Source organism: Aythya ferina (assembly GCF_964211825.1).
Source record: "Aythya ferina genome assembly, chromosome: 2".
Classification (NCBI taxonomy): Eukaryota; Metazoa; Chordata; class Aves; order Anseriformes; family Anatidae; genus Aythya; species Aythya ferina.
In genome coordinates this window covers 8,885,557-8,901,822 of record NC_140297.1, presented here as the reverse complement: position 1 = coordinate 8,901,822, position 16,266 = coordinate 8,885,557, and the positions used below count along the sequence as shown (strand labels likewise).

The window sequence follows — 16,266 nt, the reverse complement described above, 5'->3', positions numbered from 1 at the left end:
TACAACACTGCAGAACACTTTTCTCTATCAGCTCTCTCTCCATTATTCAGATGCCAAATCTGCATCCAAAAAGTACCAATGCTGTCTATTTGTACCTCATCTACTACAGCTTTATTCTTGCCCGTATTTTCTGCAGGAGAATGCCAACGATTACCCTTGTTTACAAGCTGTGAATGTTATGAGATTTAATGAAGAGTCCCTGTTATGTAACATTCAAATAAAAGCAATTGGCATTGGAGGCCTAAGCATCACATACAAGAGTGCATGCTTTGCAAAGGTTCTCTGTGGTATCCTCATCAGAAGACTCCAACTAAGAGCCTAAAAACAAGGGTAAATATGATACATCTGGAATAACAGAGGCATTAAAAGACAGTACTATTTTGGAAATAAAACAACTGTGGAAATCTGCAAGCTGTAAGAATGAAGTCAGAATGGAGATCAATGGAATAAAGATGCAGCCAGCACCTTGACATTATATAATGAACAAGTTCTCTAAAAGTTCTATTAACTAAGTCAATTAAAAATGTGTTAGTGGTGCATTTCAAATGAAAGGAATTTAACTCTGAATTAGACAAATTTAGACAACATTTATTACAGAACTGACTAGTTTATAGTCTAAAAATGAAGCTGTGCTTTTTTGAAGCAGTCAGTTTGACAGAACAGCTATGTACTTAATTTTACATAACGTACCATGCTCCCAGCATCTCATACAGCCTGTGGCTGCAGACAGAACAAGTGCATCAGACTGTTTATAAAACACCAGGAAGAAACCATTTACCAGTGAATGGACAAAAAAAAAAAAAAATAGATCTCTAAAGGCTGTAAAGTTTTTTGGAAGGGTAATTTAATTTTTAAAAAATAAACTACGTTTAAGGTATATTTGGTATAGACTGTCATGACTGCACAGAAAAAGAGTGAACAATATAGGTGGGTTCCTTTCAAGGTGTCTCTGTTCCTCTACCAAAGGATGCTGGTTTATTATCATTTTGATGCAACCAAAGAATATCACAGCACACCCATTTGTTAGAACCTTACAGAAAAATGCTGCTTTGTCTTTGAGGAATTAATTTTCTGATGAGCTCAGGCTCCAAAGAGGGAACACACTCTGACTACACTTCTCAGCAGGTATTACACTCAATCCTATTTAATTAAGAACTGGATAAAAGTAATATGAAAACAGATTCCTGGTGGGGAAAGGAAAAAAAATCCCTTTGCAATCCACACCAAAAGCCTGCTGCACATTACTAACAGGTATGATACCACTGTTTCAGACTATACCGAGTGAACGTATACCTGACAGCTTTTGGCATAAGCTTTCTTCTTGCAAATGATGGAACTCATCTTCTTTCCCAATCAAAGAACTAAAATTAACTTCATAAGAAATTCTGTCCCAATACAACTTCTTTCAAAACAATCTGATCTTTGCCTTTCTGACATACAGAACGTTTTATGTTCACGCTCCTCAAAATGGGATACCTGAGAGCTATACACACTTAACAGCAGTGAATTATCTGTCTGGAAAATGATGCACCGTAACCACCTGAGATTTTAACAGACAACCTAAATATGACGCAGTGTTACTATCATTCTCCTACTAAAAAGCATCCCTGAAGTTTCTAATGCTGAAGCCGAGATGAAATATTGTCACTATGAGCTCTCCCTTACAATTTTCAGCCCAAGGGGCACTTTTTTTTTTTTCCCAAATATTTAAATACCTAACAATACACATGCTATCACCACTCATCCTACATAAAGAGTAATGCCACTAATAATCCAACATTGGCAAAGCTGCATCAGCTCTTACCCACCAATATTCACAATTCCAGAAATTCAAATTCTAAAAAATAATTAATTTGATTGTCCATTAAATTCACCACATACCTCTTCTGATTCATTTGTCATTGTCTGGGGTTCTTCCAGCTCCTCATCAGCTGTATATTCTTGTTCTTCCATTGCTTGCTCATTATATGACTGCATGTAATCTTCATCCTAAAAGAATAATGCAGGAAGATGAAAAGACATAGGCAAACTTTACAGAAACACAAACCTGTCAAGAAAAGGTGTCTGTAAGCATTGGTATTGTTACCAGAACTGGAGAGAAGTATTGTATCTATCAACATTGTCAGTTGTAAGTGACAGATCATATAAAGTATAATTACCAGGGCTTTTAACTAGACCATTGCAATATTACCAAAATTATAACCAAAACATTTTCATATCCCAGCAATGTCATCATAAAGATCCTGTCTATTACTGCTTACCCCATCTACTTCTGTATTTCATATCCTTTGATTACAAATTCATATACCAAAAACTGCAGTAATTTCTTTCCAAAGGAAATATGAACCTATAGCACATCTATATTAATATCAGGTTTTAGCTCATCAAAAATGTAAATATTCTTATAAAATTCTGCAATTATTTGTGTTACATGCTGTACAATTCTGAGCAACTCTGTAAAATTCTCAACAATAAAGTAGAGAAAAAGTTTGCTGAGATTTTAAGGCATCTCACTGATCACATACAGTTTTAATTAAAATTGAATAATTTAACTAGCAATTAAAGGCACCATGTGTTCACTAATACACAGTTTAAATTATACCAAATTATGCAGGTGACATTTTCTGAACTAACCTCCAATCTCTTTATTCAGGTTTAGACAGTTCTCACTTACAAAAAGGATGAACAAGCAGGACATCAATCACTTTGGGATATTAGCACCTTAAAGATGTCTTTAGCAGGTCAATAATCTTTTCACCTTCGAAGGACTTTATCAGATCTTGTCTAAAGCCTGGATAAAAGCTTTTGCATTAAGTACTTCTAACAATTGGCAGTGTATCTCCACCACACAAAGCTGTTTTCTTCCTTAAGGATACAATCCTCAAGGTCATGATTCTCAACTGCCTTCCAGCATGACAAAGGAGCATTACCTACCGCCAAACAAGCTGTCAACACAAACTTTGTCACAGCCTAGATAAAGAAACTGGCAGACAGTGATAATAGGTCTAATTTCCCCTACTCCCTAGGGATGTAAACAGATTTCAAATCAGTCTGAAACCCTATGCACATGAAGCAACGTTATCTTTGAAGATACAATAGAAAGAAACTCACTGGAAATTCATCTAGGGGTTCATTGATTTCAAGGTCTAGCACTTCATCATCTTCTCCAGGCTCTTCCCCATATTCTATTTGGTCTTCTGTCAGTTCAGGATCATTGCCTTCATAATGTCCTTCCTCTGCATACTCTGAAGCATACTCTTCAGGTGCTTCAGATTTGTAACCAATTTCATCTTCCCCTTGGTCGTACTCATGTTCTATTGATTCGTCATTGATGGTCTCAGAGAGTTCGTAGGATGTAAGTAAGCCAGATGTAGCATCGAGGCTAACTGTGACACCTTGGGAACTGTAGTATAGGGGAAAAAGATTCAAAGGTTGAAATATAACAGTCAAGTGCACTCACAAAGACTTAGCAAAACAAAGCCATCAGACATATTCTCTAAGTTGGTAGACAAAATTATACCTCACACACTATTTGACTCCATGCCATACTTTCATAATGCATACCGTCTTGCAGCTTATCACGAACTGCAGGCTATTTGACCAGGGGAATCAAACCAACCAGATGGTTTAACAGGTCAAACTGGCAAAAGTCCTGCTCAGTAACCAAAGCAGGCTGGATTTAATTTTAATTCCAAGACTAACAAAAAATCCACAAAATTACTGTAATTGCATCTGTTTTCCCAATCTCTCAAAATAAACTGGTAAATTAGTTTCTTATTAAATGCATTAATATTGCTCCTTCTTCATTACCTTGAATCCAAACTTATATTTTATGATAGATTTTATGTTCTACATAATGTAAAATATATAGTCAAATTTACAAATACATATGTATGCCTAACACTTAAAATTAGTGACAGCACTGGCACAGACAATGAAAATAGCAATCAAAATGAAAAACAGAAAGGTTATTATCTGGAGAAAAAGCAGAACTCAGAATTTACTGTTTACAATAGCTACTTTCATCAACACATAAAAGGGCGAGTCACCAACTGCAGACTAGTTATAAAAGAAGGGAGAAAAAGCTCTTATTGATTTGAGAGTTCTGGGTACAAGGAAAACAACGATTTATTTTTTTTTTTAAATTGCATTCCTATTATTTACTATTTTCATAAGTCTGGGGGCACGAGATCCAGGCAGCTTTGAGCAATGTGCATCTATCAGATGGAGAAGATGTAATACAATAACCAAAACATTATGCAGGATTATCATTATCCTCCCAACTGCAGAGGAATTGATGAGTTTCAATGGAAACAAAGGGAGAGGAGTGGACCAAGGCTTTCATATCCTGGCAATAAAGCTGCTAAAAATGCAGAGATCTGCCCGCACTGGGTACCACACTCCTGATACTTCCTCAGCATTAGTGCAGTCATATGGCTATCCCTGCAGCCCACGGCCCAACAAGGAGGAAATTCAGAGGAGAAACAGCAAGGACTAACTGAACTCCCCACATTGAAGGGAATACTCCAACTCTCACTGCTCCAGGGAGGAAAAGAGCAGCTAGTGAAGAGACTGATTGTCTCAATGGTGAGGTATTTCACCCCGCCTTCATCAGTCCAATACAGGGAGATGTCCCTCGTCCTAATCCACACCAAGGATAAAAAGGAGATCTGAAGCAGTACATTCATGTCACTCTGAGAACATACACCTGCACAGCATGACACATCAAGGAAAAGCAGCCAGGAAAGAAAGACCATTAAAAGCAGCAGTGATACTACATCACTTCTCCATCACAAGCATCTTCTAATCCCTTTCAGTCCAGCTTGAAATGTGAAACAATCAGAACTTTTATTTTGATTTGTAATGCCCATAATTAAGTGCTGGATCCGTATCAAAACAGAGTATTCACAGGGCAGGTTCCTCACTTAACTCCCATGGAAGTAAAACCCTGCTCAACCCTACAGACCCCATACAAATTTCCTGTTGTGTATTGTACACAAATATTTAAGCCACAGTTCATGCTTTAGAAACTATGGAGAGCCCCTCCTCAAGGTCTCAGGTGGTAAGATACATTTCTAAATGCAGGATGGCAGGAAAAGAACAAGAGATGAAAGCCTACAACAATAGAAAAAGCACAGTACAAGAGCTCTTTAAGTACTTACAAACAGTTCTAAATAGCATAGGAAATGATACGGTTTCTTCTTGAAGCTTTCTGGGTATTTTTTTTTTTTTTTAATAGATTTGGGCTATGTTAATTTTATTAGATTCAAATAAATAAGCATCATTTTACTGACTCATTAACAATGCCACTGAACACATATATACATATAGTAAGTAGTCGATTGAATAAGAAGCAAAACTAAAAGTATATAACTAGTAACTACTACAGAGTTATTATCAGTAGTCAAAAACTTATAGGTTATACATATAGCATAATAGTTATTAAAAACACAGGATTTAGAAAAGGTACCCAAATTCGTGCTCCTCTTCATTGTCACTTTGCAGAAGATCGTCGTTCAGCTCCTCATCTGACAAGTCTGACTGATTCTAGGTTTTGGAAAAAGTCAATCATGAGCATAAAATATGGATACAAACTATACAAACTACTTAATGTTCAGAAGTTTTTGTTTGTTTGTTTTTTAAATGAGGATCCTCAACGAAATTGACTAATTCAACAAGAAAAATACACCACTCGAGATAACAAATCTGTAAATAAATGTTTGATGGTTGAACATAAATTTCCAAAACTCAGATCTGCCCAGCTATCAAGTCTATTCACTGAGGTTTTTCCAAATATAGCCAAAGATGACAATTCACTTGAAGAAATACCAGGATGAGAGAACAGTTAACATTATTTAACTACCCTGTGACCCTGATACATTAGGCAAGTCAGGAAAAAACAATTTGAATTGCTCTTCTTTTTAATGAGCAGATACTTAGGAGCCTGAAGAAATGATATAATGATATTAAGAACACTGACAAAGTGTTTATATAATGGTATTAAGAATACTGATAAAGTAGTTTTCAAGCGAATTAAGGAAAGAAGAAAATATTGTGCCTTTTTCTGAACTCCTAATTTGTCAAACCATATTTTCAGTTGCTTCATATATTTATTCTGTTTTATTTTGTTTTAAATAATTACACTGTAGGAAGAGATAACTACAGTTTTGCTCAGCAACATTATTTCCATCCCCCTGAAGTAATGGGGGCAGAAAGGTTACACAAGGGTAGACTTATCTAAAAGTACTTGGATGAGATTAAGTAAAAGCAAGTTTAGCCTAAATAGCTCAGGGAAAACTTCCTGAGAAACCTATTATTACTCCACCATTTAAGTCCATACCCAGAGATACTGCTGAGAGCTCTGGAAAACTGAAAATAAGACTAAGAAAAGCAAAAGAACATGTAATACATTGGAGAAATCTAGTATCGCTTTATATTCATACAGTCAAATTTTAGTAAGTAGCTTTATCAACTTTGTTTCAACTACAAAGATTTAATGTTAAGTGCTTACATTTTTGATAACCAGTAAACTAGTCAACAGGATTTCCTATCTTTTATGGGGATTACTTACAGAATAATTTCACAAAGCTAGCTTCTAACATGTGGAGTGTGAGGCTACATCAATTAAAACTCAACTTTCACCAGACCCGTGCTTCTTAAACCTATTTATCTCCAGCTACAACTTTAAGAACTACTTTCTAATTGAACTCATTTAGCAGATAAAGAAGGGAAAGAAGTGACCAGCCAGTTTTGATTTCCCTGTCTCTTCCTGCAGGTATCAGGCAAATCCAAACAGACCCAAATCCAAACAAATCCAATCTCTCATGCAGTTCCATTTTGGAAACACGTATCACAGAGTGGAGAGTCTAAAGCAGTCGTACGGAAACTCGTTTATGTTCTCCAACACTAGCTCTTCCCACATCCTTCCTTTACTGTAGGAAGGAAAATCCTCTGCCTACTTGTTATGTAAAGAAGTAGCAAATGAAGTGCAGTGGGTGGATCTTTAATAGACACCACTGACTGCTTTTTTCATTCACTCACCACCCAGAATGTACCAGAGCACCTCAAACAGATCTCGGTATAACACTGCTGGGAGTGAGCGGCACAACAGTACTGATATTTTGACAAATAACTTTTAATAGCCAGGAAACTGGCAGCTGAAATGAATTATCAGGAATCCTGACCAGCTGCAGGAAGCATATATATAAACACACACACTTTTTATATAGATGTATTATTATTATTATTATTTTTAATTAAGTCAATCTGAGCTTCAGTTAAATTGATTTCGAGAGCCTTTTTTTTTTTTTTTTTTTTTTTTTGGATCTGTGTGGTACAAGGAGAAATGCCACCTCAGGAAAAAAAGTACTAAAAATTTATTGAAATCACCACACTTGGAGGTATTTCACAAAAGCAGCAGAGCCTTGGGTTGAAAGTGTCTGGCAAGACAGCAGATCAGATACCTGAGCAAGGTGGCGCTCAGGCTTCAGGGAGGTGACCATATGATACATAAAAGGCCGTATCAAATAACTGGAGTGGATGAGCTTAACAAGATTCACACTTCAATATCTGTAACAGTTCACTTCAATGCATCTCTCTTACCTTTTTGCCAGCGAGCAAATCCTCTCCAAGCAAATCATCATCAAGTTCACTGGAATATAATAACAAATTTTGAAAAGTTGAACTTAGAAAACAGAAATAAGCACCACACATGACTTAAAAAACTAACTTGAGATTTGTCACTGATTCCACACAAAGCTTTCCTTTTAACAAAGCATTTAGCAAGCAGGAAAGGATGTTAAATGCATCAGACGAAACACATTAATACTGCTGTTGTGCAAAAACTTCATTTTCAGACCATCTCCTTTCCATATCCCTCTAATTATAACACAGTAAATATACCTAGACAAAGTGCAGACATTTAAGACACAGCTAGATCCTCCTATTCAGAGCCATTTGGGTATACTGTCCAAATTGTTTCCTACTTCCCTACAGAAGCAGCAGGTAAAACAGTCACATGCTGTAGGCATAACTCAGCCTACAGGCCACTAAGTGGTCCCAGCTTCATTTCAGGAAGGAGGCATCAAGAGGCCACCTGGCTTGGGACGTGGTAAGGCCTACATCTTTTATAAATGCCCCCAAATTCAGGAGGAGGAAAGGTCAGACGTTTGCTGGACCACAGAAACCAAATACGTGGCTCACTACCTCTTTGAGAGTGGCTAAGAATTCAGGAAATGAAAATACCTGGCTTACTAAACTTCTTCCAACACACACAGTCTCCTACATAAAGAGGATGCAACACAAAGAACTAGTCTCACTGTTTAAGATATAAACTATTTCATTTCATTCTGCCTTTAGTCCAGTGCCAGGAATGAAGAGATTCCCCCTTCTACAGAAAATATTTATTACTGACAAATGCTCATATCAGAGCACACACATCCTAACTCTAAAATCAGATGGCAGTGATTTGAAATATGAGCTGTAATTCAAGAACAGGAACCTATTTTAACCTACATACGTTGGCAGACCTTAAAGAAGAAAAACAACACAGGCCTTGGATATTACATAAAAATTAAACACCCCAAAGTGAGAATGGGAACTAAAGATAGGTTTCACTATACTTGAGTCCACAAGAAAAAGCATATTTGCTACTCTTTTAAAGCAGCTAAGAGGAAATTCATACTGCTGTAATTATGTGTAAGAGTTCTTTAGGATGACACAGGAATACCTGGAATGACACAGGAGTAACTGAGGAAGCCAATCCCAAGACATAAATTAGTACTAGACATTGATAAGCACATGTCTTTAAGACCTAGCTAATGCACAGATAACGCACAAAAAAAATACTCTGAGAGAACTGACTGCATTCCACATTGTCACTAAATAGGGTATTATCAGCAGCACACAGTGTTTCTCCATACTGATCTCAAACAATTCCAGGAATGTCTGAACATTAACAACCAGCAACTGCTCTGTGTTCACTGCAATATTAAACAAAAATTGGGACATACGACACATACATCCCAAAGAGTAAAATGGCTAGCATTTAAGCCCTTTATTTCAGAGACAGAAAACTGTACATAACAGAATGGTTCTGGAAGAGTTTTTAGCCAAACCTGAGGTAGCAAAAAGGCACACTAATCTCTTCAGCACAGAATCAGTAATCTGACAAAAAAAACCTGACAAAAGCACAAAGATTTGAGAAAATTTCCCAGCACTATGGTCCACCGCTGGCAGCTTTTAATAAAGCTGCACAAATGAAATTCAAATAGACAGCAAGAGTGTGGGTTAGGCATTGGAATGGGCTGCCTAGGGATGTGGTTGAGTCACCATCCCTGGAGGTCTTTAAAAGACATCTTTTTAAAGATGTAGAGCTCAGTGGTATGGTTTAGTGGAGGACTTGTTAGTGCTGGTCAGAGGTTGGACTCTGTGATCTTGGAGGTCTCTTCCAACCTAGATGATTCTGTGATTCTGTTGTAGCAACATTTAAAGACAAAATGCAAATTCAGCTAGGAAGAAGGTCAGGTCAGAAGGAATGATAAAGATAATGAAAGACTAAATTCATTATCTAAATATAGTTAGGGCTATTCAGCATATCATTAAAAAAATCTTTGATGCTTTTTTTTTTTTTTTTTTTTTTTTTTTAAGACATTTGGTCAATAGAAGTAACTGCATACATACTCTAGATTTTTTAAAAATCTTTGGCTTGCTACATGGCAGACCAAAAAGTTTGTATGATCACATAAACGAAGCCCATGACAACATGTCAACAGGTTTTCCATACAATGGTATTCACCATTTGCACTGATGATTTAAAAGAAAAATCAATGTTGGTAACTGCTTGAATTAAAGTAACAGTGAAAAGCCTGAACAGTAAAGCAGGCATCATCTCAAACTTCTAACATAACTAAATCTGAAGTTATATATCAGAAAAGAGGGACCAGAACTACCAGATCTATTTAAAGAAACAAACAAACAAAAAAACCACCACAGCTACTAAGAGATCTTCAGTTAGCAGAGAAAACCAGATGGTTAGAAGCCAATACCACGCAAAGCCATGCAAGAAAAATTAAATTGGAATAAAAGTACACATCTGTGACAGTTCCAAAGGCAACCAATCCTCACTATCATCAGGACACAAAGGTCTTTCCAATACTGCAGTTCTAGGAAAATGGGACAAAAATAATCTAGTTCACTGCTCTCAGAAGAGACAGACCCATTGCCTGCCCTTCCTCACCTCCAATATTCAATGTTCCCATCACTGAATAAATTCAGCTCATCAAATCAGGATGAGAAAATAACATGAAAAATGAAACAACAAAAAGGGAGAAGTTGTCTTTTTCTTCCAAACATAGAGAAATGAACTATCTCAGAGGAGGGTCTGAACAAAGAAATTTCTACAAAAATCAACTACTAAATCACTCCTGTCATCTCACAGAATAGCACCAGAACAGCACATTTTTCCCAAACCCAAGCTTTGGGCTACTTAAGAGAGAGAAATGTTTAAGTTAACAGCCCGTGATAAACACATCAGACTATATGGCCCTTTCTGGCCTCTGATTTCATGAGCATGCCTCATTAAACGTTAGCAGTAGCAAGAACAAGTGTTTTGGAAAAGAATTTGTAATAAAAAAGGGTAATGGGAAAAATTCTCCAAGAACAATGTTACATTTGTACTCCAAAATAACATGGGCCTTCCAACTCTCAGCTATCACCCTCTGGTGTTTGGGAACAAAAGAGAGCTGGAAATCCAAAATGGTTTAAATGTCTGGGAGACAGGACTCAGTTAAAAAGCAACACATCAGTGATCAACTCTTTTCTAACTGCCTAACTCCCTCAGCCTCATCCCCCCCCCCCCCCAAAAAAAAAAAAAAATTTAGGTTGCAAAACAAAGCATGAGAGCCCAAAAAAACAAAAAGGTCTACTGTGTTTATTCAGCTTTTTTCCCATGCCATATTCAGTAAGGTGTGCCCTATACTGAACCAGGCCAATAGTTAGAAAAAATTAAATTACATTAGGGCAACAACATACCCGGGGGTAAGGCATTTACATGTGCCCAGACAACCACAGAATTTAACACGTCCAAAAGAAAGCCTCACAATCTAGCAAGAACTATCATTAGAATAATAATAATCCCAACACATTTGCAAATTAAATTATATTCTATCAGATGAAGCTGTAAAAAAAATATTCTCTCAAATGATCAGCAAGATGAAACTCTGGAATCTCTAGCACTGCACCTAAAACCATTTCCCTTACAACTGCACTCAAGAATAAACAAAACATGATTATTCATCGTTTCTAATTACACGTAGCTAATAATAGCAACAAAAACAAGCACATAAATGAAAGAACTTTCTTCTAAAACTGCGTGCTTCAAAGTCTCAACTTAGTGAAAATGCCCTACAGCCTTCCTCAAGTCCTATAAAAATAGCTTTGTCACAGGGCATTCACCTCCAGCAACAAGTTTACAGCTTCTTCCAAAAGAACTGTTGTTTGACTCGCCCACATTTTCCATGGCAGCAAGAGTAAGGCAGCTGAAAAAAATGGGACCAACCAACATTTAAAAGCCCACCTATTCACACCATGAAGTCAGTTGTACAGGCAAAAAGTTCAGAAAATCATATTTTAATATAAAAGCATTTGCCTGTGATACAGGCTTTAGTATTCTGGGGTTTACTGTGCTACCTCAAGCATGACACCACAGCTCTGGGGCTGGGAGGCAGCGCAGTACAGTGACCTAGCTTTAACACATTATTTTAATTGCATTCTCAAAGCAGATCAGTTCCTTGATGCAGTTTTCACCATCCAACTCGCAAACAACTGTGCTGGCATGACAGTGCAGCAGATATCCCCCAGAGCAGCAGAACAAACTGTACATTCAAGATATTGTCTGAGTTCCTTAGTCATTCTTCCTCACCTCCTACAGCAGCAAAAACTATTTAACCTAGCAGGAAAGCATGGAAGAGGAAACTAATCCCTCCGGAATGACAATAAGCGTACAGTAGCTGGTTCACTCCCAGGGCTCAGCTCAGTGGAAAACTACTTACAGTACAATTTGTTTACCAGAGTCACAGGAGCGATTATTAGATAAGACAAGTTCAATTCAATTTTTTTCCCCCTTTTTACAGTGAAACACACTGACCACTGGCAAAGTTTGAACAAGCTTCTCTGCTACTAAAAAGGACTAATAATAAAGCAGTTTAACAAGAAGTGAAAAGCTTCCTACCAGAAAGAACAGACAAGTTTAGCCAGCAGCTAGACTCGTCTTTCGCAGTCAGAGTGCCTTCACATAAAAGGACATGCATTTATTCTCCCCGAAAATAACCAAGTTAGTGCATACTTCTAAATCTTTATAGCAGTTGTATTTTTCAATAGCAGCCTGTATGTAAGCTCAATTACCCTTCAGATTTTGAGAATAAGAATTTAAACATTAAAACCTCTCAAATTCAAGTACCAGACAAAAATCTGTTTAAGCTAATCATTAAGACCCTACTAAAGACTTAGAGGAAAAAACAAGGCTTTTATTGTAAATTTAATTACACACCACAAATGCTTTATATTTATCTAATTTTAAATGGCATCTCTTCATAGTGCTCTCTAAATTCCTCAAGACAAATATACATTTGGCACAGTCTAGCATCTGCTGACACATGCATAACAACCAACATCTTCATTAGTATCTGAAAGTGCACTACTGTAAATATTAGAATACAAAATGCCAGAACAGCAAAACACAGCGATGTAATACAGAAGCCAAACATGAAAATATTCTACCCACCTGTCCCACTCATCATCTCCAGCTCTTCTTCTCCAAGACCTCTCTGCACCAGGCTTATCAAATTGATCAAAGTCGTCATCTGTAGGGGAAAAAAAAATAAAAGGCAACTACATGAAATAATCCTTATTGAAATTCAAGGAGGTTTCTGAAGCAACCACTTGAGTCTGGTTTTGTTTGATTTTTAAGATGATGCAATGATAATTTTTTCACTTTGTTTTAACGTGAGAGAACCAGATAAATACTGACTTGTTTCAATAATTAAAAAAATCATGTAAAAAAGCTCATAAAGTTCAAGTACGTTGGAGATGAAGGGAATTATGTCTGCCAGTCCTCTGCTCATCTTGGGTGCAACAAGCCTATCTGCCCACACTGAGCTCTTGCAAAAGTACTTAGAAAAAGGCAGCAGCCACCAGGTTGGCACAAGGCAGGGTGGTACCAGCACCCCCCCCAAAAAAAAAGAAGAGGGAAGTCAGGTGTAAAACACCACCAATACCTCAGCTGGGGCATTAAGAAACCTGGAAGCAGGTCACCCTGTACACCTAAGTTTGTACACGCCTTCCAAAATGAGACTGCTGCTCCAAATATTTTTCTCACCAAGTAACCTCAGTTTACTTTGTCAGGTCACAAGTTATTCTTATGCAGCTTAGTTTTTAAATGACAATTTCACTACTTAAAAAGATGAAATCTTCCGTTTATCTGCAAAAGAAATGCCAAGTTCATCTGCTCTGTGCAGATATGCAGCTGACTCATCACCTGCACATTGGCAACACAACCTTCAGAACCTCAACCTTCACTCTCCCATTCTCTAGCTACAGCCCAACAGAGAAAGCAGACAAGAAATAGAGGGTTTTTACCCATTTTAATGACTTGTAAAAGTCAAATAAATAGATTAATAAAAGTTATGCTCAAGACAAAGGGAAACTGTCTGCAGTTTAATGATCTCCAAAATACAGGAAGCCAAACTACCCGGCCCTTCCAGCCTTACAGTCTGAACTGATGAACACTTAGATGCCATACATCCAGTCATTCTCCTGGCTCAATTTGCACTTAAATCTTTGACCAAATACAACACCAATGATAGACTGATCTTTGTGTTTTGAAGAGCTTTCAAAAAAAAAAAAAAAAAGTCTTCAGTTCTTTAAACTCAGCTGCAGCATCCTTTGCTGAATATTCCTCACATGCAATGACAAACCTATTCGCTTCATATAAGCAAAAAGCAGGTGTTAAGTGACAACAGAAAATTAAAAGGAGGAAAAGACATTAAAATTTCTGTTTTGAAAGCTGTTGGTTTAATGATGTTGCCAGAGCTGATTTTTTTTTTTTTTTATCATACACATATTAAAATAAGACTGCTCGATATGAATGATAATGCCATACAAATCGTGTATGGCAACTCACTTCTTCTGGAACAGGAGATAAAAACAATTCCCCTCAATCAGGTTCCCCCTTACTCCCTGTAGATACTTCTGTATTTTAACAAAGCTTCTATATATTCGCTGATCTACATGGACTAATACCACTGAAACAAAACATAATCTTACATTTCTCTGCTCAAACATCTACATACATGTATTCTGACCTCCTTCAATTCCTATTCCTTTTCCAACCACAGGGAGAAGCCAGACAGATATGCAACCACTTACTATCTTCTCTTGAACACCAAATTATCCAGTCTTGTGGCCTATAAAAAATGCCACGTTGCTCTCCTTACACTCAGAAACATGCTGCAGGGACTGTATTTGGCTATTGCTGTTTTAAGGGCACAAATCCTGCAGTGTTGTTGTTCTTACAGCTGAATTGCAGTAACAACTGACTTGATGTAACCACCTCTAAAGGTGGTTTAAGGTAACGTGACTGGGTTTGCAGCAACTCAAAGCAGGAGTGTTTGCACACTAACATACCGCCTTCCAGGTGTGGTGGTTGTCGTCTTGAGGTATCTTAAGCTTTGCCTGCTCCTTGGAAAGAAATTGCAATTTTGCATCCCAGGCATCACTCTTAGGAGTACAGAGCAGTGAATTAGAAACCAATACAACTCAAGGATGGTATCTTAGCTCTGTCGTGACTCAATTCAGCACTAAACTCTTACACAGATGGACCTTCTGCCAGATTTAAACCCAGACAAAGCTACACACCAAAATCTCCTTTTCTGTTGACATTCCTTTACAGCAAAAAAAACGCTCTTCAATACAATTCACACAACTCTTCAAGGCCTGATAGTTGAGTTTCACTGCTATAAAAGTGCTTCAGCTTTCGAGCAGTTAAGAATACCAAAAGAGGAACCAAATTCCTGGCATAGACTCCTACTCAGTAAGCACACAAACCTCCACCCTCCCTCCATCTCTTATAACTTGTCCTAAACTGTCCCATTCTGCTCTTTATTTAAGAGCAACTCCTACCAAAATCCAAAGCTGCATTAATTTCCTTCAAAGCCTTTCTCACAAGCCCCCTTGGGCAGGATGCATACAAAGGCTTCTGAAATAACTGGCTGACCTCCATGCAGTGAGTGGGGCTCCTAAGAACCACTCCACATACGTCCCCACCACCTCCTTGCTGCCTTCTCTGTCTCATCGCCCACTTACAACACAAAGATTTTGGGGTCAAAGGGAGACAGCTTTTCTTTTGGGGCTTTATACTTGTTTGTTCTGTGACAGCTGACACAGACAACAAGCATTACAAATTACGCCATTAAGCCCTTGCATATTGTCAAAGCCCAAAGCAGGCCGTACCTGTCCTTCAGAAAAGCAGGTTACAATAGTCATGCGCCTACAAAGAGCATTCAGTTCCAGCGTCGTGGTTGGTGAGATAGCAAGCACTAAAACAGCTACACAGGTGTAAGGCCTTGCTGTCCGTGTGATACCTATAAAACCTCACAGAGGCACCATTTTGTGTTGTTTTTTTTTTTTCATTTCTGAAGCTGTATTTTTGTTCTGTGTAGGAAATAACATTGGAAAATACCAGTGATCAACAATCAGCATAACATGTATGGATGTTTCTCCTTGAAGAAGTCAATGTTTATGTCACACGCGGTTAAGTGCTCAGAAAATTCATCATCAGTCAGAGCACAAAACCACTGAGAGCAACAGCCAAACACTTTTCTTTTTTTTTTTTTTTTTTTTTTAATTCTCAGTTCTACTGTGTTGGAGGTGAGAAAAGGGGAAGGGGGGAAATCCATGCACGTAAGTCTTTTAAGCAGGAAAATGTCCATCACAGGGCATTAAATGTTTTGTACTTCTTCCAGTGGTATCACTGCAGCTAGGAAGGTAGCTGTACATCACAGCTCGGTGGTGAGATTTGCCATGCAATGGCTATGGCTCCTTGTTTCAATGCAACATGGTCACCAAGATGCGCATGGATTAGCAGAGTATCAGCAGCAGGATTCAAACAGGAGCACTAAATACACTGGCGTCCCCCCAGGCAACTTCCAGGCAACGTTGTAAGGAAAAAATCAAGGCCTATCACATACCAAAAAATCACTGAACGAGGAA

General features: G+C 37.7%; 1 protein-coding gene across 7 annotated transcripts in view; it reads right to left on the bottom strand.

Moving 5' to 3' along the window:
• Positions 1-16,266, bottom strand: part of RBM33 (RNA binding motif protein 33) — a 100,034-nt gene that overhangs the window by 77,553 nt on the left and 6,215 nt on the right. For all 7 annotated transcript variants that reach the window (XM_084511954.1, XM_084511956.1, XM_084511958.1 and 4 more), the window contains 5 exons: positions 12,782-12,860; positions 7,603-7,651; positions 5,471-5,547; positions 3,112-3,403; positions 1,882-1,989 (listed from right to left, as the gene is read on the bottom strand). In XM_084511954.1, the coding sequence (XP_084368080.1) occupies positions 1,882-1,989; positions 3,112-3,403; positions 5,471-5,547; positions 7,603-7,651; positions 12,782-12,860 (605 nt within the window). The remainder of the gene's footprint in view (positions 1-1,881; positions 1,990-3,111; positions 3,404-5,470; positions 5,548-7,602; positions 7,652-12,781; positions 12,861-16,266) is intronic.